The following is a 19,662-nucleotide window of genomic DNA, read 5'->3' as shown; positions in this document are numbered from 1 at the left end:
CGTGGCACGGTTTCCGGATCCTTTCATTTTGATTCTTCCCTTTCTTTTTTTTTTCATTACAGTTCTTTGAGGTTCCGTTTGACTCGAATATGAACAGGACAAAAAACAGACCCCTGGTGCGCGGACAGATCAGGTAAGGATGCACACACCTGCTCCAGCTAATGAGCATTGGGTCTTAATATTGCTTTTATCTGTCTCCAAGTGTCTCTCTTGCTCTCTTCAGATGAGCAAAAATAGCAATTTGCAGACAAAAGAAACGCATCTCTCTGTTCTTTGATACTGTTTCATGTTTGTGACTTTCATGTGAGGTGTTTGGGCAATCAGCTGTCCTCTGCAATCCCAAATTCCTCAAGAAAGCAAACCTTCCACTCCTCTTGTGTACTCCTGCACGTGTGACCAGACTCCGCGCAGTGCAGCAGGGTGTCATTACGTTCCCTTGAAGGTTTGCATTGGATTATAACAAAAAATATTCTGAACTTCCCATCTTGAGAGGAACACGAGATGGTGAGCTGTTCCCATCCCTCCACTTTATCTGTTAGATCACATGCATTTGCCTCAGTCTCCAGGGATGTCATTTTTGGAGCAGTTCTAGAAACCATCCCATAGAGGTGCTGCTAAAAATTACCTGCATCAAAATCTTCCTTTTTTTTTCAGTGGTTTTACAGGGCACTGTGCTGTCTTTGCCTTTTCTACGTGTAAAGCTGGAATGAGAGCTCAGATTGATGTCATCTAAGAAAGTCTTGTACAAGTGTCATCGTTAAGCTTCTCATCACCTGTATCTAAATCCAGGAGTGCTGTATTTGCGTAGAGTTTCCCTTAAAAAGATCCTTCAGTCACTCTGTGTTCTGTATTACGTATCAGTTCAGCTTCTCAAAGGCTGTTTCCCAGCTAAAAAAGCAAAGTGAAAAAGAACATCAACAAAAACTGTAACTTATTTGCAAACTAAAACTGAGGGCCCGATTCATAAATGATTCAACAAACAATTTTAGTATTGCGTTTCCATGATTTGTGCCAAGGATTATTTATAACAAAATTCTGTTTTCCCTTAGGCTTCTGCTAACAGTTGGTCCTATTTATTTCTGTGTTTTATCCATCACCTTTGGAAGACTGAAAAAAATGGTGATGGATGAAATTACAAGAAAATTGAGACAAAATAGTCAAGTGAACCTTGAGGGTAAATTTGCTCTCACTGTATATAGTTAGAGAGCTTCAATAAACTCGTTCTGGTTTGTTCTCGAAGATGGTGCTAATTACAGATGAGCTGAGTTAATTTTATTTAAAAACATATTTTAGGGACGACTGCAGTGAGGACGTCTGTTGTGCATGCAGAGTGTCCTCAGCTGTGCAGCTCAGGGGCACTGCTCCGTGCAGCACCAGGCGGAGTGCTGGCTTCCCCTGCAGCCACTCAGAATCACAGAATCATAGAATGGCCTGGGTTGAAAAGGACCATAATGTTCATCTGTTTTCAACCCCCTGCTGTGTGCAGGTCACCAACCAGCAGACCAGGCTGCCCAGAGCCACATCCAGCCTGGCCTCGAATGCCTGCAGGGATGCTTTCTTAGGGAGAAAGGTGATAGGGGATTTTTTCCCTTTTCTTGGGGCATAGTCTACTTGCATTGCTTGTGGTGATTCTGCCAGGAAACCTTCTGACAACTCTTGATTTAGAGAAAGCAATTAGCTGTAGAAGTTTCCTGCATCTTTAGATGAACTTTGCAGTCTCCCAACTGCATCACGGATTGACAAAACCATACTTAACGTATTTTCTGCTTTTCCCCCTTTCATATTTACTTTCACCACAAAATGGTAATGCTGGGGACTTCATGTAATCACTCGTCAATCTATCTACCTGACTGTCAACAGCTAATTTAAAGTTCTTTAAAGTGTCGTTTATCTTGAATAATGCCGACCTAATTCCCTGGAGACTTCTGAGCATGCAGACCATGACTGGCGTTATTTCTTCTGCAGTGTGCCAGAAGAGAGTAATCCAGTGCAAGTGATGTAAGCTTGTTATTTTTTGCCACGTATTTCATGGTGTTCCTTGAACTCCTTCAATTCTGGTTGATTAAATAAGACCCTTAAATGATTGTCCTCATATAAGTCAAGAACAGAATGGACAGAGAAGGATAAATTGTAGGTAAGAGAATGGTGGCAGGATCATGCCAGTTTTTGTGCAGTCCAGTGCTGAGCTTGAGACCCCTTTTGAAGAGTGAGGAGTCCTTCACTCTGCCTAGTTCTGATTCACTGCACCTCTTTGGAAAGGCTTCCAGTAGTGGTTTTGGTGTGAACCTATGCCCAGTGAGAAGCTGCACTGGGACCAGGGGCTTCTTTTGTAGGCAACACTCAGATTTTCAGAACTTGGGCCAAAATCAAGCTGGTAACCCTCAGCATGGGGTCCTGAGTGACCCTGAGTCATCCAGCCCCTGGATGAGCTCGTGTCTTCCTTTCCACTAAGCTAACTCATGGAACTGGCTCATTAGATGTGTCATTCTGTAGCAGGGAAATTGCTCCCATGTGTTTGGCTTTGCGGCCCTCATTTGCAGCTTCAGCAAAGTTTAGATGGGCTTAGTTAGGTTTAAGAGAAGCTGCCATATAACTAAATCATAAAGCCATTACAGTTGGAAAAGACCACTAAGATCATCATGTCCAACCATCAGCCCATCCCCACCAACATTGCCCAGTGACCACATCCCTCAGTGCAGCATCTCCAAGGCTCTTGAACACCTCCAAGGATGGTGAATCCACCACCACCCTGGGCAGCTGTGCCACTGCATCACCGCTCTTTCAGAGAATAATTTTTTCCCAATATCCAACCTGAACCCATGGCACAACTTAAGGCCATCACCTCTCATCCTATTGCTGTTACCTGGGAGCAGAGGCCAATCCCTACCTCATCACAACCTCCTGTCAGGGAGTTGGAGAGAGCAATGAGGTCTTCCTTGAGCCTTCTCTTCTGCAGACCATTGGGAACAGCCCCAGTTCCCTCACCCACTCCTCCTAAAACTTGTGCTCCTGATTTGTAAAATTTCTTCCCTCCCTTTCTGTCTGAAACCTTTAGTTTGAGAAAACAAACCAAACCAAACCTCCCTGGCAACACTTTTTTGTGCTCATTTTACCTGCATACATATTCATGGAGTTCAAAGGTCCCACAACTGATCCTCTTCTGCAATTTGCTGAGGGCTGGCAGTGTCCTTCAGCATCACTGAGGAACCTGAGCACGCTTCAGGGAAGCAGGGCTGGGCTGCAGGGTGTCTGTGGTTCACCACAGCCTCTGGGGTCAAGGGGGTATTTCCATCAGGCAGCTTTAGCTGAACTGTCACACCAGGCAACAGCACCCTGCAAACCAGGAGCAGGTTCTGCAGAGTCCTCAGGAAGGATGCAGGTTGGGAAAGTAATTATTTTCTGTCCTTTATGAAGCCCCCCTATATATATTGCATCAACTTTATGGCTGAAATAGTTACTCAGGCACTCGATGTTCCTGCTATAAAACCCTTTGGCCTGGCTCTGACAGCAGGCAAAGCATACAGGCAGGGATGCTGATGGGCCTTGCAGGGCTGGGGTCTCCTGTACATTTGGGAGGAGTGCACACACCTTTCTGCCCACCCCAACTCCACTACCAGCACCCCTTGGGAAAATTCTGACACTCTTGCTAGCTCTGTGACAAACAGCACCTGATAGTTCATTGACTTCTTGCTTTCCAGCATCCTACTTAATTTGTAGGGCTCTGAAAAAATTCCCCTCTGAGCAATGAGACGTAACCATCCTTATTCTCTATTCAGAGAATAATCAGAGACGTCCTGTTGCAAAAATAACACGGGTAGACCCAAACACAGCATGCCACTAAACACCATCCATCATTCCAGCCTGCCCACACGTCCCCTCCCCTCCTCTGACCCTCGACTCTTGTTTGGAAATGCAGACAGCTTCAGACGTTCCTCCTACTTTGGCTGCAGTGTTAAACTCATCGGGCATACTGTTTGTGTTTTGCATTGGAACAACAGCTGATATTATTTTTCCTGCTATGGGTTGTTTTTATGCTCTTGACGAGAAAGAAGTCGCTGTGCTCACGCAACCTTAGATTGGACTGAAATGGCAGCAGCTTTTTCTAGTTTCCTGTTGGGTATGATTTATTCCCTTGCTTCTTACAGTAATGGATTTAATTTTCCCGCAGATTAATTTAAATAAATCTCCAGTATTAGCTGCAGTAGCTGAGTGAGCTTAGCCTCTACTATGACAAGTGTCCTGCTCCATTACATTGTACAGAATGACAGTTTTGATTGCAGTTTGACACGGAGCTGCATGCAGACTTGTTAAAAAGCATCTGTTTTTATGAACTTACAGTGCTGCTGGATCTGCTGCACTAAGCACTCGTAAAAACTTAATAGTTGTACAGGAATAGTTTTTCATCTTAAAAACAAAAAGAAAAATAAGAGGGGGGAAATTTCCATATCCAGCATCAAACAGCATGTTCTAAATAGCTGACTAATTCACAACCATGTCAACACCGCTCCGTTCTGCCCCTGCAGCTTTTTGCAGCCATTCCCTACACCCGTTCCTACAGCCTTTCCTTGGGACCAAGGCCGTGATTTCGCTCTTGGTTCACCTCTGGGCTGCTGTCACCCAGGCTGTGCTGGCAGCATCAGAGTTGTTCAGGCTGCAGGGACCTCAGGAGAGCAGAGTCATAGAATGATAGAATGGCCTGGGTTGAAAAGGACCACAATGCTCATCCAGTTCCAACCCCCTGCTATGTGCACGGTCACCAGAGCCACATCCAGCCTTGCCTTGAATGCCTCCAGGGATGGGGCATCCACAGCCTCCTTGGGCAACCTGTTCTCAGGAGTCCCATCTCCTGCTCCCTGCAGGGGCAGCTGGGAGGTTGCTCCAGGTTTTATTCACTCCTGTCCAAAAACTCTTCAATATGTGACTAACATGCTGTGGTATTTAACCGTATTCTCCTTATGCAAAATATTTGCTCTCTCAAGTTGCTTTTCCTTGTGCAATTAAGAAGCTTAAGTCTATTAACTTGGCAGAAGGCACAACACAGACAATGCCTCGGATGCTTCAAAAGAAATAAATCTTCATGTTGTTTGGTAAATATTTTTTTCCTGGAATCCCATTAACTTCCTCACTGAGCAATGAACAAGGAGCTGTGTTCTGTATATGAGCTTCCCAGTTCTTATGGCCTCTCTTAATTATTACAGCAATTAATGGAGACTTTAATGCTTTTCCCACTTGTTGACATTTCTGAGTGCAGTGTTGACTTTGGTCAGTTCAGCTCTAAGATAAACTCCTGAAGAATCAGACCAAAAAGAGCCCCAGCGTCAGTAATATTTCTTGCTGATGGCTTATGTTTATGAGCTGTGGTGACAACTGCAAATACAACTTGAAGCTTCATTATCTGATAGGAAATTGCAGCATGTCAGGCTTTCCTATTGACTCAGAAACTCATCGAGCCTCAGGACCGGATCTGTCTGGCAAAGCGTGAGGCTGAGTTCTCCTTCCCTCGCATGGAGCAGACCTACTGCTGCTACAGCAAAAGCACTCCGTGCTGAGAAAGTGCATTAAAAAGAATAGGAAAAAAATCTCCCATAATCACTGTTGGTAACTCGGGGTAATTAGCTTGATTCTTTGTTTGCTAACACGAATGCAAATCAGGAACGTCTCCGCTGGAATTGGTGCAGTTCCACTGATGTAAGTGAGAGGAAATCCATGAGTGCTGTGCTGAGACCTGCACGCAGCACACACACAGCCCTGGGGCTTAAAGCAGTGGTTTGAAATCTCCCCGAGGCTTTCAGCACAACTTTGGTTCCCATTTAGAGATCAGCCCCTGCTGAGCTGCTTGGGCTGCTCCCTTGGGTGGTCATTTCAGACGGGTTTTCCTCGTATTTAAGTTAAAACAAATAAAACAAAAACTCCATAAATCTACAGTACTTCAAGGGAAATGGTTGTAAGAGCTCCGATGCTCACTCCCCGCGGGGAAACATTCCAATATTTTGTTTAGAAAATACCTCGTTTTAAAGGGACTGCCCTGAGATGGTTCCGAATGATAAAAATGTTTCTTTTTTCAGTGGGAGGCTTTCCTCTTGTTTAAACAGGGCACGATTCAAAGCAGACACCATCACAGCAGCCTTTCCAAGCATTTTTTTTTATCCTGCGTGTAGTCAACCTTTTTTATTTGGAAACAAGTAAATGCATTCCATCGCCACCGCCACCCTCCTGGCTGCCTTGTTTATTTTCATCCTGTTTTCCAGAAGCTGTCATTGACTGTATTTGGTAAACAAGAAATGAAAAAGGCAGCTTTATGCTTGTGACATGTGCAAGTAGAAGTGTACACGGTGTGTTTGGAGCAGCATGGCATCTTTATTTCTGGCGTGGCCCCATCATGGAGAGGTGGGGGGAGAAACCTCGAGGCTAAAACATAGTTTGATGAGAATAGAACCCACATCAAAGGGTGGACTAATGGAATGATATAATGCTTACTGTGTCACTTTCCCAAGGGGGATATGGATGGCAGCACTTATATTTCAATTATCTGTTCACTGCCTGCATGGGATGTTGATTAAATGGTTCTGGGGTATTAGAGTCCTTTTGTAGAGCTCGCGGGAAAGCGGTGATACCGCACATTATCCTTAGATCAAAATGTGTATGAGCAGGAAATCATACAGCTCTAACTACATCTCTGTTTTGTTTCTTAAGGCAGTAAGGAGGGTGGTTTTACTGACGAACATCGCGTTGCAGCTGCAGCGAAGGACCCCCAGCTCCTGGTGCAATCCTCTGCCCCAGCAGCCCTGCACTCAGCGCGGGCATTCCTTTGTAGGCAGCTCTGTTTGCTCAGTATAAATCCCGCCGAAACACTTGACCCCTCACGCCTTGCTGCCTTTCAGTTCAGCTGAGCGGCCTTCACCCACCAAATTATTTATCAGAATCCTTAATTGCGCGCGGAGCAGTTGATAAATCGGCGGACATTGTGCCCTGCCTCCCGTTAGGAAGCATCCCAGATGCTCATGTATAAACCAGGAGTCACGGTGCATTTGGCTAAATAGCTGCTCCATCTGCTCGCAGGGAGCGCTGCTAATGGAGATGTCTTATCCCCCCGTGTCAGCTCCTCGCTGAGGGGCCGAGCCCTGCTTTGTGCCCCTGCTGTCCGCTGGGATGGCCATTGATTTTTACTTTTCCTTTTGTAAGGAATGTGTGAGGAGTGGTTTTCTTGGGAGGCGACGTTAAAATGTTTCCTCTCACGCCGCACAAACAAAGCGAAATGAAGTTTAAAGCCCAGCATCCCATCTCTGACTCATTCACAGTTTTTTCCTCGTGGCTGTCAAACATTTCAGGTTCGTGTTTGTAAATTTTGGCTTAATGCAGTCAGAATCCCCGCACTTTGTTCCCTCTATTAGTATTAAACCTTATCTGGTTTAACCACAACAGCATCATTATTCACGGGGTGCCAAGTGTCGGAGGAAATGTCACTGCTCAACAAGTCCATTACAGAGCTGCCTCTGATTAGGAGCTGCTATACCCTGAGATCTGTTTACAGTAAGTCGTGTTAGAAGTGCATTTCCTTCTGTGAAGGACAGAGTTTATCATGTCTTACACAAGTTATAATTTACATGTTATCGACTTTGCAAGCCAGATATAAAAGAGGTTTTTCTTACAATTTAATTACCTTCTCTAGCACAGATGCTTGCTCTTTAGTCTTTATTACCAGAAAAGTGGCATTCCTGAGGTTAAGATATGCAGGGAACTTCTTTGATTTGTTTTATTTAAACTTTTTTGCTAGGGTCCTGGAATCACAGGATTAATGTTCTAAGTCATAATACAAAGGAGCATGAGCCACAGTGACTCACAGTGCTGCTGTGTGTGACAGTGTTACGTTTGTGCTCTTTGGGGGCACATAGGGGTATGGGTTTATTTTATCTGAATGTTTGTAAAATCTAACTCCAGATGCCAAAATAATAATGCAGGAATCCCAAAACGTGATCATTCCCATCCTTTCTCCCATGGAAAGCAGCAGCTTTGCCTTGGTGCCTGGCAGTTGTTGGGCATGGTAATGCTCCTTGTTGAGAAGATGCTTGCAGGCTGCCTTTACTGCTGGTTCAGCTTTCTTCTATAGTTGAGATTTTGGCTTAAGGTTCTTTTCCCAAAAGCATTATGCATGCAGTTGTACTGCAAGGAAGAGGAGCTCAACCTCCGAGCTTGTTAAGCAGCAGAAATGAAGGCTGTGAGGGTTCTGTTCTCGGCGGATAACGTTGGGGCTGTTTCACCTGCCCTGAAGCACCATCCGTGCATCATGTCCAGTGTTCCCAGCACTCTTGGAGAGTTCGTTCGTGCTCCTTTCCCTCGGTGCCTGCCGTGTCAGTCACTCATTTCAGTTCTCTTACAGTATGTAGTACATGGCTTTTTCTCGTGGACCACTGAGACGTGCTTTGCTGCCATATTTTATGTTCTCAGTGCCATCGATCCTAGCAGAATTTCAGATTAGTTTAAGAATATAAGTATATCTAGATTATCACTAGCAAAGAACGGGTAGCTTGGAAGGGTATCTACAGGTTTTGCTTTTGAAACACTGAATTAGTAACTTGGAAAATAGTTCTCCATTGTAGCAGTGGCTTGCAGACTGTGCAGTGCTCCTGTTCCTGGGACCTTCTGCTGACAGTGGCTGTTCTTGGGGTTTATTTTTTTTTATTTGCAAGAACAGGTTCCTTGTTCTCTGCTCTTAACGTCAAAGATAGCTAAAAAACAAAAAAGCTTACAAGCTGGTTTTAGAGGGCACTGTTGAACCCAAAGTGGTAGAACAAAGCCTGTGGAGGGGCAGCTGCACCCAAATGTGGCTTAGGAGCATGTTCTGTGCTTAGTCCTCCCTATATCCTATCATCTGCTGGACTTTTCTTCATGCTGCTGTTAGATCTATGGAGATAAGTGTTACTACGTTTGAATGTAACCAAGCAGTTTTATTGGCGTGTTCAGCAGTGACGTGAGCTGTATGTGCCAGTGCTAAAGGTGGAAGTGCTTGGCAATGGTGGGTGTGTCAGAACCATGGCATTTAGCGGCAGCATGCAGTGAAATACAAAAATACAATGAAAAAAGCTCTTAACATAATTTGTCCTGCTTGAGCACATGGTTTTTGTTCATCTTTGTCCGACATGTCCATCTGATCTAGTGTTTGGGAGCCCTGCCCATGGCTGTTTGCAGCTCGGTGATCTTTAAGGTCCACTCCAACTTAAGCCATTCCGTGGTTTTTCTGCTGGTCATTTACCCTCTGGATCTCCCTCGTGAATGTTTTGCATTAGCCTTCCCTGGATTTTCTACAGCATTAGCGCTGTGGACATCTCTCTCTTAGGATAACTTCTACACTTGCACAATATTTCTATTTTCACAGAAGAAAATACTTCTATTTCCATAGAAGAAATTTCACCTGTCAGGGGATACGGAGCAAATACTTAAAGTGATCCAAACATCAACTGCATGCTCGTAGAGACAGTTGCAGATAGGAAGGTAGGATCTTAAAACTGCAATTTGATGGTCTGAGCTGCTCGCTTACTCTTCCACATCATGATGTCTGCAGCATGGATCCTCCTCCTGCTGCCGTCCACTGCTTCTTGCCCTGATGTCTCTGGATGTGGTGCATAACTTCTTTCCTTCATTTTCATTGCTCCCAGCAACATGTTTAGAGTCAGTGATCCTTTTTTGAAGATCATGTTGATTCATACTCTAGAACTCCAATTTTTTTCCATCTCAATGAGATGGAGAACTGACCTGAGACTTTACTTGCTGCCTTCTAAGCATTGGCTGCAGGCTAAGCAGCAGCATGTGTTGGATTTAATCACTCTAAATCACAGAAAAATGTTTCTGGAGAGAACATATTATCCAGTCTGTTTGTCAGCTGGCCTCTGGTTCTTACAGAGAGAGAGAACGGAGATTTTGAAATAAAATGAATGGATCACTTAACTGCCATGCTGTAAGGTTAGGTTTGTTAGGTTAAAGAGGAGGATTTAGTTTAAATATTATGGGGGACATTTTTCAAATTTACTGTGGGTTTGTCTTGTAAGCACTTTAACAAAATATTTACATTTTTGTGACTGCAGGGAAGCTGTGAATATTATTATTCACCCCTTCACTACTACCTAACAGAGACATATAACAAGGAGCGTGCTGACGCTCGGCGGGGTTGCTCGGGGTTGTTATGGTTAGTGTTCTGCTGTGTATAGCAAACGTAATGAGAGCATAAACATTGGAGAAGTAGGGCTTCTTTTCATTTTTATTTTTATTTTTTTTTACCTTGAAGTGATGGAACCCAATTGGTGTTTCTGCTTCATACCAAAGGGCGGCATAAAACGTTTTATTTCTGTCTGACCGCGCTGTTAATAAGCTGCAAGTGCTCCCAGGCTGTGTTAGGCTATTTCATCCCAAAGCTGTGGCTGCTATGGTTCCATCCTTCAGCTGAGTCTCAAACCTTGGATCAACGGAGGAGCAGATCCCAGCATCACTTCCATGGAGCTGGCTGATGGAACGGGCAGGAGGTGCTCAGAAGGCTCACAAGTGCCCAGTGGAACTTCAGTTTCTCTTATTTTAAGCTGAACTGAGCTCCCTCTCGTTAGCACAAACATAGCATCTTTGTGGAAACTTCCAGTGAAATCCATTGAACCGGTTTTGATTTATGCGAGCGTAAAAAAGAGAGATGTGTCCTTCAAGATGAAATGATTCTTCTAAATTAGCCCTGTTTGTTTATCATAGTTCTAAAGTCCCCGACATTGGCAAGGGAGACTGAACATCTGCAGCTCAGATTCTTGAAGAGCAAGGGAAACTAATTGCCTCCAATTTGGTTAAAATACAGTGTCAATTATTCCTTTGAGCAACAGTGATACACAGCCTTGACAGTGAGGCTTGGGCTCCATGCATGGGTTGTTTCTTCACTGGGAGAGAAACGAATTGACATAGACATGGGGTATTTTATCCTCGTTTGTATTTATTTACACTAAGTAAGCTTCTGAACGAGTATATTGGATAACAAAGCCAGAGCTTGCTTGGCAGTTTAGTGCCCAATCTCCCGAAAGCAGCTCCCTGACAGCACCCAGCCAGCAATGCTGTTCATCCATCACTGAACTCTGGGAGTGCCTGGCATTGCTGGGGATATCCAGAGATTGCTCAGTGCTGGATCTGCCCCCTGGCCCTACTGCTCTTCCCGGTGTCCTGCCAACCACCTCCACGATGGCAAAGTCAGGTCTCAGTGCCTTTGGATGGGCAGCTCTCATTGAAGAGATGTGCACCGTAGGCACTGCGTGTGGAGTTCAGGGCTGTAAACCCTCCAGCAGGAGACAGTGCTTGATGGCAGTCAGAGCCCCTGACATAGGCTGCCCCAAACCCTGCTCGTCAGGCTTTTGGAAGCACCCCCTCTCAGGCTATTTCTTCTTCCACTCAGATTTTGCATTAGAAGTCATTCTTAGAACGTTTCATATATTTGTATGTTTATCTGTTTAGATGTGGGGAACAATACAGTCCAGTAGGAGGTTATCAGCATCTCTCTTACGGTTACCCCTAGAAACTGCATTGCAAAAAGCCGGTCACAAAAACATTAGCAGGCAGAATTGCAACAAGTGGCTTCCCACTATCTTAACAACTGTGGTAGTGTCATACTCACCTCAAGGGAAATTGATTTCAAATACACTTCTTGCAGTGCGTGTAGAATGTGGTGTGCTGCAGAAACACAGCTTTTGGGATGAGATACCTGCTGGGAATTTGTTCACAATGCAGACCAGAGCTTGAATCGCTGGCAGAATGAAGATCTCTCTTCTCTGCTAGTTAAGATTTAACACTGAGTAATTCATTAAGGGAATAAAAAATGAGATTTGACAATGCTCCCATTCATTTGCTCCTCCTAAAGGACATCTTGTCAATCATTGGTGGTAAATGATAGACAAGTCCATATTCTGGTGCTTGGAGCCGAGAGGAAAAAAATCAAATTCCCAATTAAAAAGTTTCGTGTTTTAATTTTAAAATAAATCATCCTCCAGCCCTCGTCATGAGTCACAAACTTTCTTCCATGACGGAGACAGGACAGATGGGTGCATATGGGCACCTCCATCAGGAGGTCTGGGGGCTTTTCATGCTCTTCAGCCACAGCGTATCCACAGAGGGTGGTTTGGGAAGGGGAGCAGGTCACGGGTGTTCGGTGAAGGCGATGCTGAATCAAATCTACATGAAAGAAGAAAGGAGTCTAGCAAGAGATCAGTGTAAAGCTATTTTTTAGTTGGAAAGAAATACCGTTCCTCGAAACGAATCAAATCGGTAATTGAAAGCTATCGCTGCATATAAAAATATTGTGTTAGTCATGCTTCAGGCACCGTATGAAATAAAGATGTGCTGTCTCAAGGCTGTGCTGATTGGGGTCGTGCTGCACTACTTTATTCAGGCTCTCAGGTCCGAGTGTGGATGTTTGTTCTGTCAGGTGCATCCCCCTGTCTATCTGAAGGGCTCTTCTGGAATTTAATACCTTTTGCAGAGAAATTAAAATCATTTTAGAAAAATCACCACTCATTCATTCATGATGAAGCTACTGAGCCAGGCAGTGTTGTTCCTGTTTCAGTTTCCATTAGCTTTGTTGTTATGACTATATAACTTTTACAGCTGACAATGGTCGTGAATATGGTTTTTATTACTAAATATATAAATATGCAGCCTGAAAGGATTTGTGTGGAAAGTTAAAATTCAATTTCGCTGTTGGTAGATTGCCATCATTCAGTTGTCTGCCATGATTACTAATTGGGTTTGAAAGATCTGTTCCTTGCTTTGAGCTTCGAAGCCGTCGGAGCGGTTTTTTTAGCCTCCCATCACAGTCATCTCAGGGAAGCTACCGTTGCTATTCGGGGCAAAATGTGCCTTTTGCAGCTTTCTGGCTCGTTTTTTGCCATCAGCTGAGTGCCAGGAGGCTGCCCCGCTTCTGGCTGCAGGCATCTGGGGAAGCAGGGCTGGAAACTGTGCAAACACAGCCCAGATGTGTGCTGGAAAAAGACGGACTTCCCTCCCCATTACCTAAGTCAGAGGAGCAGGAAGGCTTCTGTACGGTCATATGTTGTTGCAGTGCGTAACGTCCTCAGCTCCTTGCTTCCCTTCCAAGCGAGGTGGGATTGCTTGTGGCTCAGTGGCCTTCCTGAATCCTCTTGGAAGGTCTCAAAGAGTTTTCAAGGAGGGTTCGGCAGTTCTGATCCTTCAAGAAATAAATAAAAAGTAAGAAGCTGCAGGCTGAGGGAGGTGGCCCAGACATAGCTCAGCTCCCTATGGCAGTTGTGGTGATCCCACCCTGGCACTGGTGTTTTAGGACTGGTTTTTGGCAGTCCTTCGTGTTGTCTGGCCACAGGAGCTGAGAAGATGCCAAGAGACGAGCAGAAGCGCAGAGGTGGTGGTTTTCTGAATGGGGCCAGGTACATTGGGACTGGGGATTTCTGTGGATCCTCCTCTCGTGGAGTCAGCTTTCATGGCTGTAGGAATGGCCAAAGGGACGTGACTTCAGTTCGTATAACCTCTTGTTTCTGTTGGAAAATGCAAAAACCTCAGCCCAGTGCTTTTGTCTGAGCTTGTAATTGGCTTCAGAAGCCTGAATAGCTTCTTGCTGACCTGGAAAAAGTTGGGAAGAGGGGCTTCCTCTGTCAGCCAGGCTGGCAAGGAGTCTGGGCACATTTTTAGTACCTACCCATTCCAGAAATAATAAGTAGCTTACGATGCTTACTCCCCAAATCTGATTTTAATTATGGCTTTGGGGCAGCATTCTTGCACTGGACTTCTGTCTCAGACCGAGATGGCAGAATGGAGCCGCTGGGATGCGGACCGGGCTGGTATTGCTCTGCCAAAGGCTCCCTTAGAGCCCCACTATTTTCAGTCCAGGCTGGTTCTGACTATTCCTCCTCTTTTTGTAGAAAATTGTTTTGACACTCTTTGCAGCTGAAATCTTCGTCCAAAGTAGCAATATTGAGGTTGGTCTGAGGCATCAGTCTCACCTTACAGCCTCGTTTCCCTCTCCCGACGGAGGGTGATGCAGTCAGTGGGGCATTTATTCCCCGCGTCCCATTCCTCACCATCCCCTCCTGCTGGTTTTGGGTCTTCATCCTGCACTGGGCAGAATGGTCTTGTGGCTCCAGGGGCTGTTATCAATAATAATAAGGTCTGATACAAAATACTCAACTGAGCATGTAAACATTTCAGTCCGCTGAGGTGTTCTGTGCATGCTGCACTAAACAAAAGGGCACTGTTGTTGTTTTGTTTGATCTGTTGGTTTTTTTTTTCCACTTTGCCATTTTGGAAGTGGATGATATTTCCATAAAAGGTTTTTGACAGACAGGAAGAAGAGAGGATTTGTTTTATTACCTTCTGTATTAGGCTTTGAATCTAATTTTCGAACATAAGCACTTCTGCTTCACCTGAAAAATAGGCAGGCAGTCTTAAATGGACACTTAGACTCAAGCTTTCACTTTAATGTAAATATGTTCTGCGTGCCCAATTTCCCATTAACGCAAGGTCACAAATTAAGTTTCTTGTGTATTTACACAACATCTGAACATGAATTGCATGCAACTGCTGATTGCTTGAATGCACCTCTTCAGAATGCATGGCATGGCTGTGCTGGTATCTGAGTGCCAGTGTATTCACAGAGCCACGTCCAAGTGTTGGATGCTGATACTGGAATTTGTCATGTTTCTGAAGGCTGATGTGTACTGAGAGGAAATTTTATGTAGTTTGTGGTTTTTAACACCGTTGTTTTTAAATTCGTTATCTCCTTTTTAATATGCTTTTTTAATTTGTGGTCCTATCAGTGCTTTGATGGCCATCTTCCCAACATGTTTTGCCGAAGGCAGCATGGGAGAACATGCACAGTAGTGAAGCTATTGATCTTTGTACGCATTAAGCTTGCTAATGCTGCTGTGAAATAAGTAAGATAATACGTTAATTTTATAGATGGGCAAATGCTTTAATTTGTTTTCCCCTTTCCATTTTTCCAAGTAACACCGAGAGTCAATAAGTAGTGTTAGCCATGACTCTGGAGCCTATTAAATAATCATGCTTCACACACACGTGTGTGAGATCATTAGATACGTGCAACCAGCTCATCTGTAAGTGTCACCTGGGTCCAAAGATGCTGCTATTGCTCGTGGATCACAGCAGGATGTGGTGCTGCCCACGTCACCATCAGCAGTGTGATGGGTGAGGGTCCTCTGGGCACCACTACTGGGATGGGTTCATCGTGGGTGAGCCGAGCAGGGGAGGCATCTCAGCACATTTTCCTCGGATCCGGTGGGGTTTGGCTGTTCGGTGCTCCAGCTGAGGTTCTCTCAGGAGCTTTTAGCTGAATGTCAGTGTTTCTGAGCAGTATTATTGGACATTTGCATTCTCAATGAAGGAGAGAAGAGGGATGAGGCAAAACCACCGGTTTTTGGTTTTCCTGGAGGAGGTGTCGTATGTGGTGACATACGTGGGTATTTTAGCGTTGAAATGTGCAGAGAACTCATTTGGCACTTGTAGTATTTTTCCAGAGTCTGATTTTAATCAGTCAAATAACTGAAACCAACTCCTCCCAAGAATCCATCATAAAACCCAGTTTCTTACTCAATATGTTTGCTTTCCCAGCTAGCTGCTTGGCCAATTTTCCAATGGAAGATTGCCTTTTTTTTCCCATGGGAGTGATTCCCTCAGCATAAGTGAACGCCCAAGTGAAATGAGGCTTATGTACCAGCGTCTGTCATCAGCCTGCACTTACTGGAGGGGTTGGTTTAGGGATGAAGGAAACCAGCAGAGACCCCGTAGCCCATTCTCAGTGCCACATGAGAATTCCCCGGTACCTGGGAGGACTTTGTGGACCTTACGTGGTGTCAGAGCTGGTGACAGCTCACCATCACAGCCCTCCTCCTGCTGCACACTGGGATCCTCATCCCCTCGGTCACGAAAGTGATAAAAACTGCTGCAGTAATTGAAAACTCTCTGTCTTTTCCTCAAATATCGCCTCTTTCCCCATGAGGCGTTGCTTATACATCTCCTAGTCTTTATCAATACGATGTATTTATGGGAGAGTGAGCTGAATTCTGCCTCATGTATCACCAAGAAGGCAAGGTCCTAATTTCTGAGTGTGTTGTCTTTGTAATGCCAAGGAGTTTTATGGGGCAGAAATAACAAAGCTGAATCATCAGATCACAGTTGGAGTTTCTGATCTCAGTTGGAGTTTCTGGTGCAGGCCCTTGTCAGTCAGACAATTACTCTTTGAGAAGGATTTTACAGTTCCTTGGTTTTAAGGAAACACTGGAGAGAAGTAGAAAATAGGATACTTTCAAGGTGTCTAAAAACTGCATGTGAAGAATGGCCATCGTTGACCTGATGCCCTCCCCTGAGATCATGAGCATTGTACAGACACTGAACACAAAAATCAAACTGCCTTCAGGAACCTCCTTCTGAAAAGAACCTAAATTAAGAAATGAGAAACAAAAATGAGGTTTGTTTACAAGGAGGTGAACCACTTTTTTGGCATCTTGTCACTTCACCTCCCCATTCTGCTAAAGCCACTTCTTGTAAAGGTATTTTCCTGCTCCATCAGTCAGATCCTGCGGAGCTGCTGGTGCTGCAGGAAAGCAGTGCTTGAGGTGAGCATGGGAGGCTTGGTGCTCCCTGCTTCTGCTCCCATCTCCTGAGCAAGGGATGAAAGAAATGCTGAATTTCTTACCAAATGCTGTGGGTTCCCCATCCCTGCAGGTGCCCAAGGCCAGGCTGGATGGGATCTGGGCAGCCTGATCTGGTGGGAGGCAACCAGCCCATGGCAGGGGTTGGAACTGGATGATCCTTAAGGTCCTTTCCAACCCAACCATTCTGTGATTCTGTGGTTCTGATTAAATTCTGGGTGTCAGCCCTTCAGCACCAGCTCTGGATGCACGCTGGGCCTTTCATCTGGAGGAACGCAGCCGAGTCTTCACTCTCGATTAGTGAGAAGAGAGCTCATGCGTTGGCTCAAACCGAGTCCTCATTGAGGACGTGCACCCCATGGGAGTGCCTGGTTCTGAGGGTCCCGCTGGTCTTTTGTCACCTCCAGTGCATGCATTGTGCCAGTCTGTACGTCTGGCTCTATTTTATTCAACAATCAGTCAGGATGGATTTGTTTAACCAAAACCAGTCAGGCTTTCACTGTAGAGGGGCAACACACAGGAGTGGTGTTTGCAGTCAGTGCTGAGACACCTCACCGTGCAGATTGCGTTGTGTTGCCTTCGCATAGCAGAGCACTGCTAGCTGCAAACCCAAAGGGCACAGCACCTCCCGGCTCCCTTTGCAGCACGTTCTCAAACTGTAGGCCTTGATTTGTTGTTGGGCAGCCAGGCAGCACCCTGCTCCATCTGTTCCTGCCTGGAACCTCCCCGCAGCCAGCACCAGGGTGTTCGTGTGCTCCATTACCTGTGTTGGGATGTATTGACTCAGTCAATTTAATTTAAATCGGAGGCAGATTTTTGGTGTGAGATTTGCTCGCTGTAGTTCTTGTGGTTATTTAGGATTTGCATAATGGTTTGATGGGGGTTTTAAAAAGGTAGTTTTTTTTTCGTTGATAAAACTCCCATAAAATTCATCCCCACCAGCAAATTCTCCTTATGAGGCTGGAGCAGTGCATGCAACATATATTTTAGGATTAAAGATTTGGCCAGAGGGCAGAGTGATGGTAGAATACAAAGGGTACATAGTTTTAAATGAGACAAAATGTGTAAAGCTAAAGTTCACACGCAGACATTTGCTGCAAGCATTTATTTTCTGCTCTTATACGTATGACTGAAAGTGTGTATTTAATACAGCTCAGTTAATGGCATTTTTCTCCCTGCAGAGCTCTCCCACACCTTTCAGTATCCAAAAGGGGGCTGTAAGAAAGAAGGGGACAGACTCTTAAGCAGAGTCTGATGTGACAGGATAAAGAGAAATGGTTTCATTTAGGTTGGATGTACACTATGGGTGGTGAGGCAGTGGCACAGGTTGCCCAGAGTTTGTGGTGCCCCATCCCTGCAGACAGCCAAGGTCAGGGGCTGGGCTGTGAGCACTGATGGAGCTGTGGGTGCCCCTGCTCAGTGCAGGGGGTGGGACCAAATGGCTTTTAAGAGTCCCTTCCAACTCCAACCATTCTGTGATTCCATAATTATTTCTCTCGGTGGCATTTTGTTCTCATCCCACTTTACCAGATACCCCTGAACAAATGCATGCAAAGAGATCTCCACCAGCAGCAAATGTGTTGACCTGATGCAAAGGAACACAAAGCTTCCTCCGTGTTGTGCCATGGTGCTTGCTGCCTGCGAATGTGGTTTTGGTAGCCAAACAAAAAATCCTTGTTCGTTGTGTTTGGATGTTTATTGTGGAACTTATTAGCAGTTTACACAGCTTCAACCACTTTCTTACAGATTTTAACAGGAGTTTCCAACTTTCCCTGAGCTTGTAGAGCTCTTGCATGGTAAAAATCAACAGAAATAATTAGCATCTTTTTTCTGTTTTCTATTGGCTCTTTCAGGCAAGCCTGAAATATCTTTGGTTAATTCCACACTTAGAAGATAAGATTTAATTTTGGTTTTGTTACCAGAATGGCTTTGCTGTGCTACCACTGCCTAGCACAGTCTGTAAGCTAAATGGCAACGCAGAGAATTCAGTCATTTTCAGTAAAGCCAAAAATTACTTTGTTTCTGTTAGCATAATTTCAAAATGATTGAATGTGCTCCTTTCCTCTTAAATGCTTCCTCATTTTGTGTCTAACTCTGTTGTATTTCAGCCAAAGAGCCCCTTGGAAAATTGCAATCAGTTACAATTCTGGCAGGCTACGACCATTCTCATTCGCTCTGAACACTGAGTGCCATTTCCAGAGGTCAAAATTTACTAAGATTACAATAAAAGAAAATGATCTGCTGGAAGCACCGATTGTGTTGACCTCCATAGCTTAAACTTATTTGGCAAACACAGCAGTGAGGAGTATAAGAATAACCTCTCATGGCAAATCTGTGGTGCCTGGTCTAGTGGGGGGCAACCAGCACAGGGCAGAGGACTGGAACTGGGTGCTCTTTCAGGTCCCCTCCAACCCAACCATTCCATGATTCTGTGACTCTACAAAGGTGGTCTTAGCATTTTAGAAAGGCTCGCCCTACAATGGGGCCAGATGTGAGAATCTCAAGCAACAAAAATCCATAAAAAATAACAAAAATCCAGTGTTAGCTTTCTAGGGGAGTAGGAAGAAGTGCAAAGGGAGAGAGGCAGTCATCACCCTCTAATGCAGCCCCTTCTCTCCTCCCACAGCCCCCTGCTCGCTGTATGCTTTGCAGCATCTTGTGGCGTGCCAGGCATCGCCCTGCTGACCATGGGGGTCAACCCCCTCACCGGTGCTCTCGGAGCATTCAACATCTTCCTGTACACCTGCTGTTACACACCCATGAAGAGAATGAGCATCGCCAACACTTGGGTGGGAGCCGTCGTCGGAGCCATTCCCCCTGTCATGGGCTGGACTGCAGCGACTGGAAGTCTTGATGCTGGTAAGTGGAAATTCATGTTGACATCTCAGGGAATTGGTTGTTAGTTTTGCCTTTGGGACAGCTAAAAATACCAGAACAAAAGGCAGTGTGTAATGGTTTTTCTTAAGCTCTGCTCTTTCTGCTTGTTGGCCTGATGGTGCTTCAGAATTACAGC

At 45.1% G+C, this 19,662-nt stretch overlaps 1 protein-coding gene across 2 annotated transcripts in view; it reads left to right on the top strand.

The window, feature by feature from the left end:
- LOC122168261 (protoheme IX farnesyltransferase, mitochondrial) overlaps window positions 1–19,662 on the top strand; it is a 94,339-nt gene that overhangs the window by 59,602 nt on the left and 15,075 nt on the right. For both annotated transcript variants that reach the window (XM_042833450.1, XM_042833449.1), the window contains exons 5-6: window positions 63–133; window positions 19,276–19,508. In XM_042833450.1, coding sequence (XP_042689384.1) covers window positions 63–133; window positions 19,276–19,508 — 304 coding nt within the window. The remainder of the gene's footprint in view (window positions 1–62; window positions 134–19,275; window positions 19,509–19,662) is intronic.

This window comes from Centrocercus urophasianus, unplaced genomic scaffold (genome assembly GCF_019232065.1).
Source record: "Centrocercus urophasianus isolate 14NV4802_14NV808 unplaced genomic scaffold, USGS_Curo_1.0 seq_41, whole genome shotgun sequence".
In the NCBI taxonomy this organism is placed as follows: domain Eukaryota; kingdom Metazoa; phylum Chordata; class Aves; order Galliformes; family Phasianidae; genus Centrocercus; species Centrocercus urophasianus.
This window is presented reverse-complemented; position numbering and strand designations above follow the sequence as displayed.